This window comes from Chanodichthys erythropterus, chromosome 20, assembly GCF_024489055.1.
Source record: "Chanodichthys erythropterus isolate Z2021 chromosome 20, ASM2448905v1, whole genome shotgun sequence".
Lineage (NCBI taxonomy): Eukaryota > Metazoa > Chordata > Actinopteri > Cypriniformes > Xenocyprididae > Chanodichthys > Chanodichthys erythropterus.
In genome coordinates this window covers 32,202,347-32,212,346 of record NC_090240.1, presented here as the reverse complement: position 1 = coordinate 32,212,346, position 10,000 = coordinate 32,202,347, and the positions used below count along the sequence as shown (strand labels likewise).

The following is a 10,000-nucleotide window of genomic DNA, read 5'->3' as shown; positions in this document are numbered from 1 at the left end:
TTTAACCCAGCGGTAGGGTTAAATGTTTGCCCAACCTGCTGGGTAGTTTTATTTAGGTCAACTATTGTTTAAAAATTACTGTATTGCTTAATTAAAATTAACCCAAAGTATGTTGGAAATTAACATTTATTAATGTTCAATGAATAACTATTAAACAATAAACATTTATTAAATTGCTTATTAATGAATTTATATTAATAAAATATTAAAGCTTATTAATAAACATTCACCTTTTGTCTATTATTGTTGTCTCTAATTGCATCTGGTTTTTAATTTCCAAACTATTTTGGGTTCATTTTAAGCTAGCCATATAGCAATTTTTAAATAATAGTTGGTTTAAATAAAACTACCCAGCAGATTGGGCAAACATTTAACCCAACCGCTGGGTTAAAACAACCCAATCGCTGGGTTTGTCCATTTTCAACCCAACTTGGGTTGTTTTTAACCCAGCATTTTTTAGAGTGTATATAATGAAAATGAAAGGGTACTTTTCATTTAAAGATATTATCTGATAGCCTGAGAGGTCCTGCAATACTTACTGAAATTGTGAGCGATCTTTGAATTCAGCATGATTTCCATAGTACTGGTGGACTCTGCTTCGCGGGAGCCGCCTGTCTCTCTCACTCCAAACAGCTCGTACAAGCGTGAGGTGTCAATTTCAATCTTCCTGGGGTTCCTGCAAGACCACATTGACTTCTCAATCTGCAAAGGAAAGGAACAGTCAATACCATTATTTCATATGATATTATTACATATCAAGGCATTGCCTTGAATGCAAGTGATCTTTAGCAGATGTAAAAATGATCACATATTAAGAAACAGATTTAGCGCAACAACTATTTCAATGATGTCATGCTGCGATTGCAATATGAAATGTTGATTGACTCATTTTGTCTGAATTTACAAGCAAAAAGCATCATCACACACATTTTTAAAAAAAGAGCCCCTGTTGGGGCTTTCTTTCACCAAAAATAAGTAAACTAAGGTCTCATGAAAAACAAAGTCTCCTGTACACAAAACTATGATTGTTCAAAATGGAACACTAGCATAATTTTGAAAAAAAAAAAACACATTATGCAACATTTAATGTTTAAAATGTTTAACTGCTGTCATGTGATCTCCCTGCACGTTGCTCCAGCAATACCGTAAAATTTGCATTTTAAATTTTTGCATACAAATACTATTGATGGGCTGATCAAATAATAAGTCTGATTGAGAAAGTTTAATTTGTAACACTACAAATGGAAGTCAAGCAAGCGCATTGCATTCTGGGAATATTGTTTGCAAATGCAAAAGGTGAATGGTGTCAACGGCGATAGCCTAGTGGTTAGTGCACCGACAAATGCGTTTATGGCGACCCGAGTTCAGTTCCTGTCTCGAGGTCCTTTGCCGATCCTGCCCCCCTCTCTGTGCTCAATGCTTTCCTGTCTCCTGTCTACTGTCCTCTCCAAATAAAGGCACAAAAAGCCCATAAATATAACTTAAAAAAACAAACAAAAAAAGGTGAATGGTGCATTCTCTGCCTACAGAAATGTCCATACTATGAACAGTATACATACACTACTGTTCAAAAGTTGTGGTCAGTAAGATTTTTTGTTAAAGAAATTAATAAATTTATTCAGCAAGGACACAATAAATTGATATGGACACTATAAATTGATATTGTCAACTATGGAGCCCCGCATATGACATGCAGGGCAAAAAAGTAAATCATACACAATTTAGCAAATTGAGGTAACGAAATAGTAAAATAGTAAAAATAGTATTTGCATCAATTACATTGTTACTCCAGTAGGTGGCGATAAGTGACCATTGAAAACATGTATTTGTCATTGAATCATTCATTCAAGAGATTCGTTCAAATACGCTAATAAAACAAATCTTTCTGTGTGAGTCATTGAATCATTCATTCAAATATTTTTTACAGTAAATAGACTGCAGCAATTAACATTTTGTCAGAACCTCTAGTAAATTACATTATATTTGATGATATATGATGGCTCTGCAGCGTTTTCAAAAGTCTCAGTTTTTGAGGGTCGAAAATGCCGGAGTAGTAAGCGACAAGCATAACCGTAGAAAAAGTTATGCGTTTTAAACCATAAACGCACTAGTGTAAACAGGGCCTTTGTTTAATTGTCTGTTCAGAATCGTGGGAGAATCATAATCTCAATTTGAAACTAAATTAAATTGTAATTCTCAATTTATCCAAAATTGTGCAGCTCTAGAATAAACTAACAATTTAATTGCAGCAGTTTTTATATTGTACAAATGCATTTATTCTTAATGGCTTAAACAGTATTTTGTCTAAGCATTATTATAGTTAACTAAAACTAAAACTAACACCATAAAAAAAGCCATCTCGTTACTTGCAATAAAATAAACGTTAAATAATCTTAACCTTATGTATTTTATTTCAACTAGTTGCCGAGGCAATATTTATCATCTTTTTAGTTTAACTTTATAGTAAAATAAAATTATAAAAAAAATAAAATAAAAATAAATACAATATATAGACATTTTTTTTAAAAAAAAAGCAAAAACTATTAAAAATGACAAAAACAAAGTAAAATTACTAAAATTACTAAATCTTGACTAAAATTAAAATGAAATGCAAAATATAAAATTAAAAAACGAATTCAAAATATTAATAAAAACTATAATAGTATCTCAATTACACTAAAATAACACCGGTCTGACCAAAAATCTGCCACATCTAGAGCCCTACCCACAGATAAAACAGAACAAAAGAGCAGATACCTTATCCTGAGCCATTAGGTCCCAGTGAAAAGCTTTTGTCCTCTCTGAAAGCTGCTTGGATTTCATGGGCAGTGGAGGGGGCAAAGGGGCAGGCGGTGCAGGACCTGGCACTGCTGACGGCACAGGCAATGGTGGGGGCAGTAAAAACGGTAAAGTCAGAGACGTTGGTGAGCACGTGGCCACTGGTGAGGTCACGGGCACTGCTGAGGGCATCTCGGCTGGCTTGAGCACAGATCTGCACTGTGCTGTCAGGGATGGCTTCGGTTCCGGTTCTGATGCTTTCATGGAAACGATTTCTGGCTCTAGTGTTGTTGGATTATCTACAGGCTCAGCTGGGGATGTTTTGGGCAAGCGTGGTCTTGCTGAAGGTGGCACTGGTGGAGGTGTGAGCGGCATGAGGTTGTTCTGTGTCTTACTTTCTGACTTTGTATCGTCAATGAGAGCAGTTTCAGGGGCTTCATAGAAGTTTTCATGTTGTGACTTTCGTTTCCAGTCTACACATATTTGTCTGATTGCTTTTACCCAGGCGTCTCGCTCATATTTTATTGCCTCTGAAGTCATGTGGTCGCTTCTTGGTATTCTGAACCTGACAAAGATAATTAAAAAAAGAGAGTTGTTGAGATAACTTTCGGTCACAGTCATTTACTCTCGACTACTATTTTTCGAGGTAAAGATTAAGAAAGAGCGCTTGACTCACAGGAAGTCATTCTTGTCGTTGACCAGCATAAAGGTGTCAGTGGTGCAGAAGGTCTCCACCCTGACTTTACCATCTGAGAGATGGATGATAACAGCTGTCCCATCACCTCCAGCACACCTGTTATCACCCACACTGTCGTAAATGTCGGAGAGATTCCAGACAGTCTCGCTGGATGAAGCAAACTCATCTGCATCACTGCTGGCAGATTGCTGAGCAACAGTCCACAAGGTCAGCTGACCAGTCTGAAGATGAGCTTCATATCTAAGAGTGCAGAACATAGCTTTACTGTTAGTAATCTTAAAAAAAAAAAAAAACATACATTTTCTGTTATTTTTCTCTTTTTTTATTAATTGTACAATAGAAAATTGGGGAACAGGATCAGGAAGTGATGAAAATGGGAATTGAATGTGTCGGAGCATGTGAACATCTAGTCCATGTCTCTAAACCGTGTCTACGAGCCCCCTATTCAAAGTCCCTTCCGAGGAAAGTCTGTTCACTCGGCGCCCATATTTGCAACACCTCCAGGCAACTATTTTGAGCATCCAAGACCAAGTCCTATCTATCTGAATGGGGGAATCCTGAAATCTCAAAAACTGATTGCCGAACTCACAATTAAATTAAATATTTCAAATCAGCAACAAAATTTGACATGAACTGTCTCATAAATGTTGTTTCTTATGCTCAAATAGCAATAAAAAAAGCTTATTTTTCAGGCTAGATGAGCCAATGTGCATGTGCAGTCCTAAGAGGGAGTTTCAGGTTCCTATGGGATCTGGAGCTTCTAATGGCAGCTGCAGTGACGCAAACCTTACCAATCTTTTATTTAGAAGCCCTATATATATATAAAGTCTCGGGTCTGTATAATTGTTTATTTGTTTTTGAAAGAAATCTCTTATGATCACTGCATTTATTTGATCAAAAATACAGTAAAAACTGTAATATTGTGAAATTTTATTAGAAATTAAAATAAATGTTTTCTGTTTTAATACATTTTAAAATGAAACTTATTCCTGTGATGACAAAGCTGAATTTTCAGCATCATTACTCCAGTCTTCAGTGTCACATGATCCTTCAGAAATCATTTTAATATGATGATTTGCTGCTCAAGAAACATTTCTTATCTTTTTTTTTTTTTTTTTTTTTTTTGAGGAACAGAAAGTTCAAAAGAACAGCATTTATTTGAAAAGGAAATATTTTTAATATTATATATATGTATTTACTGTCAATTTTGATCAATTTAATGCATTATTACTGATCCAAAACTTTTGAACAGCATATACAAAGACAGGAGATATATTTTATATATATTACATATACAATGTTTAAAAACAAGTTTTTCAATATTTTTACCTGGCCACAACAGTAATCTTTTTCAAATGTGGGCGGTACATTGACAAAACATGAATACTTATTGCTTAATACTTATTAATTTATTAGAACACAAACATATAAAAAAAATGTTTGTGCTTTTAATAAGTCTTTAAGATAGTTGATATGTGGCTAGGGGTGCCAAGACAAAAAAAATAGTAATTTGTATAAATTTATATTTCTAATGCCAACTTATTTTCTATATGAACTTGCATTAAATTTGCAATAGAAGAAATTTTGTGGTGCTTGCTGTGCAAATATTGCTGGGTACTTGCCAGAAATTTGCAGTTGCAAAGGTGTGCGATTCTAGTTTATTGCTAGGTGTTGCTGATATTCTGGTTGCTATTTATGATCCAATGGAAGCCTATGGGATTTTCTTTTACTAGTTTCTAAAACTGTTTCAAAAAAATTATATCTAATATTACTTTTAAAAAAATGGCATAGCATAATACTTTTGGTTAGGCGTTTGTTCAAAAAGTATGAGCTTGCCTTATTGAGTAAACAACACTAAAATGTTACCAAACATGGCCTAAAGCTGATCATGTTAGGGATAAGATGTTTGTGACATATGTTCCAGTCTAACTGGAATTACAACTGGTCTGCAAGAAGCAGGCAAAATATTAAATGTCCAAAAAATGTTCATACTTTTTCCATTTGAATGATGCCAGTCCTCCTCTCTGGAGTAAAAGCTGACCCTCTTTGAGGTTGTCTGGAGATAAGTGTGAGGTTTTCCTTTCAACAGACCCGTTCACAGGAGGGCTGTATATGTTACTGTAGATGATCTGATTTACCAGCAGCATGATCTGAAGATGAGATTACATGGTTTTAAATACATCAATAAAGATGCAGATGCATGGTTTCAAAAAGCTGGTAGATTTGATACGTGTTTAACGTTCTCACCTTCTGCTTGTCCTCTAAAGATGCCGCTTCCAGTTCATAGTCAGGCCGACCTCTGAACGAAATGGAGAACCTGGTACCTGTAGCTTCATGGCAGTTTTTCACATCAGAAAACAGGAGCTGCCGTTTCACAATGCCTTTCTCGATGCTGCACATTAGGTTTGTGCTGAAATCAATCTGAAGCATGGAAGTGTGCATTTGTTATGTCTGTCAATTGCATTAAAATGTAATAATACGTGTTTCAGTGTATAGATTCACACCTGCAGCACTCGTTTCTGCCATATGTAGCGGTTGAACTTGCGAACACTGAAGTTATACTGTGACGGCTGTTCTTCCTACAACAGAAACATGACGATGTAAAACAAAAATATCAAGAATACTTCCTCAGTACAAAAGGTCACTTTACAATGGGGATGTTTAAAATCACCATAGAGATCTGCACTTAAAATTAGGGCCCGTCCCACAAAGACTGGTTAGACAACAAAACATTTCCATAACAAGAACTGTGCCTAGACTAACCAGCCACTTCCAAGTACTTATGACAAACGAGCTACTAATTCAGTTAGAGTGTACTCTGAATGACTTACCCATTTTGCAAAGTTATTTTATATTTTTTAAAAACAAAACTAAATAAAAGATCTATTTTTTGCATTGTCATTCTATTGCATTGTGATTTTTCCAATGTAGGTCTTCATTTAACATGAGGGTCAGTTTTAGACAGATCCCATACTGCACCTCGAGGTCTAAGTTCCTCTGCTTCTGTATCGTGCCACTTCTTGCCTGATTTACAGCTTCATCGATGCTCAGTTTCCCCGACTTCACCATGTCCATGAGATTCAGCTGCATTTCATTACTGAGCTGTAGAAACAATGAGAGTTTAAGTCAAGAACTGTGATTATTCTTAAGACAAGCACATGCTGTCATTGTTTGGCAACATTTAACTCGCTGATGACAGACTGTTGAAATGAGGAAGTTTTATATTTTTGGCAGACAATTAACCGTCACTCTAATCTTGTATTTCATGCTAGTGCACTTTGCAGACAACTGATTCCCCTATGACACACGGGCCTGGTCTTCTTGTAAAAATGTAACTTTTTATTACACTATATAGAGACAGAGGATGATTCTTCTTTTGATTAATGTCATCAGCTGTCAATCAGTGTGGGACAACAAATGCATTGCATTAATCTGTAAATGAAATAGAGAACACAGCTTGTTTTTAATGAATTCACACTACAGCAAAGTGAACTGTGTTTTTGAGGTTTGCTATTATTTTTGTTTATTTATTAATATACATTTTTTTTAATGATTATCTGTACTTTTTCAACACAGTATAGTTGTAGACTTTTCACTGACTACTTGAATAGCATTAAGAAATGAGACTTACCTGAGGAAAATGCACCGTCTTTTTATTATCCATGTTTCTTCATTGGACTTCAGGAGACCAAGACTTATGTCAGATCAACCATAAAGTGTTGTCAAACTTAGACTGAGGACTGTAGACATCTGTAAAGGGGTGTGTTTGTGTGAGAGAGAACTTGCTTGTATGGAATGTGTATTTATTACTAGGCAACTTCCTTAAATGCGGCTTACCTGAGGATAAAAAAAGAAAAAGATGAAGTCATACACCTCCACCCTTTACCTGACTTCTCATTTTTCTGTGAGACACACCAAAATGTCTGTCTCTCAGTTGAGAGGCATTTAAAAAGCAAAATGTATGTCTTATATATTATGTCTTTGTCTCTGCTGTTGTGAATGTCGTTAGTTGTACTCTCAAATTTCATAAGTAAAATAAAACACGGATGTCCAAATTTGTTTACTAGTTGTAAAGCAATGGTTCAACCGCTAGATGGAGTACAGCCAACACAAATCACTATGGCGCTGTAAAAGACAACTAAACTTGAAATAAAGTACAAAAATAGTTCTCTATGAGTGTTGTGATCATGCAAGTGGTGTGTTACTTACCCACAACAAACATTAAAGCAGTTATTGCAGCTGTAAAATCATATTTTAGCTTAAATAAAGTGTAATGTTTAGAGACTCATGGTTGCCAAGTAAAACTAGTTTTAATTCAATAATGATCAGGAGCCAGCTGCATAAAACACTAAGACTAGTCTTATATAGGTTAGTCATCAAATCAAATGTAGATTGGTCTATTTGATACCGAAAAGTAAGACTTACCCCTAACTAACTGCTGGTCATTCTAGTTCTTAAGACAAAGTCTTAACTTAATGGCTATGTTCATGCAACTGGCCCCAGATAACCTATTTTTAATATGCTAATTTATTTCATTTGTTGTTAACTTTAAAATGCACATGCACATCCACAGGACCAGAAAATGTCCACCTATTTCACCTTAAACTTAAGTTCATTTGCTACCTAAATTTTTAAATATGATCAACTTGGTTGTACAAGTCATTTCAATGTATATTAACTGACTTAAAAAGCTGAGTTGAATCTCGTATAACACGTATAAAAAAGTTGAAATTGCTTAAATTAGGCTATTTTGATGAGTAAAATGTAAAAACATACGTTGCCTTGACTTACTGATCATATAATTTGAGGGATGTGAGCAGTTTATGATACCATTTGTGATGTTAATGTTGTTCATTAATGTTGTTGTTGTTGTTTATTTAAACTAGCTTCTGTAATTTTGATATTTCCCCATTCAAACAGATATAGGATATGTTCCTATACTTTGGAAACATTTGCCTAGATCATTGTCATTTAGATAACTAATAACTTATGTATTTTGGCAAACAATGAAATGGGCACCATAATTTGGATTGAATGTGACTACTGTATATGCACGGTTACTTCCTGGTTGTCATGAAAGGGTTAGTTCACCCAAAAATAAAAATAATGTAATTAATTACTCACCCTCTTGTCGTTCTACACCCAGAAGACCTTCATTCATCTTCGAAACACAAATTAAGATTTTTTAAGATATTAAATCCGATGGCTTAGTGAGGCCTGCAAAGCCAGCAATGACATTTCCTCTCTCAAGATCCATAAAGCTACTAAAAACATATTTAAACCAGTTCATGTAAGTTCAGTGGTTCAATATTAATATTATAAAGCGATGAGAATATTTTTGTGCGCCACAAAAACAAAATAACGACTTTTTAACAATATATCTACTGATGGCCGATTTCAAAACACTGCTTCTTGAAGCTTCGGACCTTTACGAATCAAATCAGTGAATCGGAGCGCCAAAGTCACGTGATTTTAGCAGTTTTGCGGTTTGATACGCGATCCGAATCACTAATTCGACTCAAAAGATTCATAACGCTCTGAAGCAGTGTTTTGAAATCGGTCAACACTAGATATTGTTAAAAAGACGTTTTGGTTTTTTTTTTTTTTTTTGGTGCACAAAAAATATTCTCGTCGCTTTATAATATTAAGATAGAACCGCTGAACTCACATGAACTGATTTAAATATGTTTTTTAGTATGGGCCTTGAGAGAAGATGTCATTGCTGTCTATGCAGTCCTCTCTGATCCATCGGATTTGATCAAAAATATCTTAATTTGTGTTTCGAAGATGAATGAAGGTCTTCTGGGTGCATTTATTAGCCATTTCCGTTAGCTTTTAATAGTTTTTTCGCTTTTAAATAAATATTAAACTTTATAAAATAACTATAGGTTTAAAAATACATTTTGTCAAGGTGAAGTATGAAGTAAAATCTCATGAAAAACAATAACTTTTCTTGTGAATGAATGACACAGAAAGCGAGCACCACGTGTAATCACAGCAGCTGTCAGTCAGTGCAGCGCAAGATCAATGATTTTGGCACACATGTGAAAACTCACATTTTATTCAATAAATCTAACTAAAGTGCACAATAAATATTTATAATATTAATAATAAATTTTTATTTATTTATTTATTTATTTGTTTGTCGTCTTTGAATAACAAAATGAATACTATGCCTGACTATTTAAGTGACTATATTCTGATTATAATCTAAGTATTACACTATTGATGCTCAACACGCCAGCAAGTGACATTTCACCGGAAGTTTTCCAGCTGGCTTATATTATTGTGGAAGTTTTAAAGAACGCTTTAGTCAATATAGTCAATTAACATTTTAATTTCACAAATAAGTTCTATTTGAAGAAGCATTTAATAACCACATTAAGAGTTCAACATGGTTTAAAGTTTGTATTCTTATGTAGCAATGCCCCAAAAACCCCAAACATATTCATATGTAGCTGTCAATTAACACTTGCTTAAAATAACTTAAATGACAGACTGACAAAAAGGAAGTGTTCACATCCT

General features: G+C 34.5%; 1 protein-coding gene across 2 annotated transcripts in view; it reads right to left on the bottom strand.

Moving 5' to 3' along the window:
* The window catches only part of LOC137009460 (uncharacterized), a 59,153-nt gene that overhangs the window by 43,040 nt on the left and 6,113 nt on the right, over positions 1 to 10,000 (bottom strand). The window contains exons 2-9 of one of the 2 annotated variants that reach the window (XM_067371708.1): positions 7,107 to 7,225; positions 6,455 to 6,577; positions 5,980 to 6,054; positions 5,723 to 5,896; positions 5,468 to 5,625; positions 3,455 to 3,715; positions 2,758 to 3,343; positions 540 to 702 (exon numbers count right to left, since the gene is read on the bottom strand). In XM_067371708.1, coding sequence (XP_067227809.1) covers positions 540 to 702; positions 2,758 to 3,343; positions 3,455 to 3,715; positions 5,468 to 5,625; positions 5,723 to 5,896; positions 5,980 to 6,054; positions 6,455 to 6,577; positions 7,107 to 7,139 — 1,573 coding nt within the window. In that variant the 5' untranslated portion in view covers positions 7,140 to 7,225. Of the gene's footprint in view, positions 1 to 539; positions 703 to 2,757; positions 3,344 to 3,454; positions 3,716 to 5,467; positions 5,626 to 5,722; positions 5,897 to 5,979; positions 6,055 to 6,454; positions 6,578 to 7,106; positions 7,372 to 10,000 lie in introns of those variants that run through there. The other variant, XM_067371707.1, reaches the window with a different exon arrangement.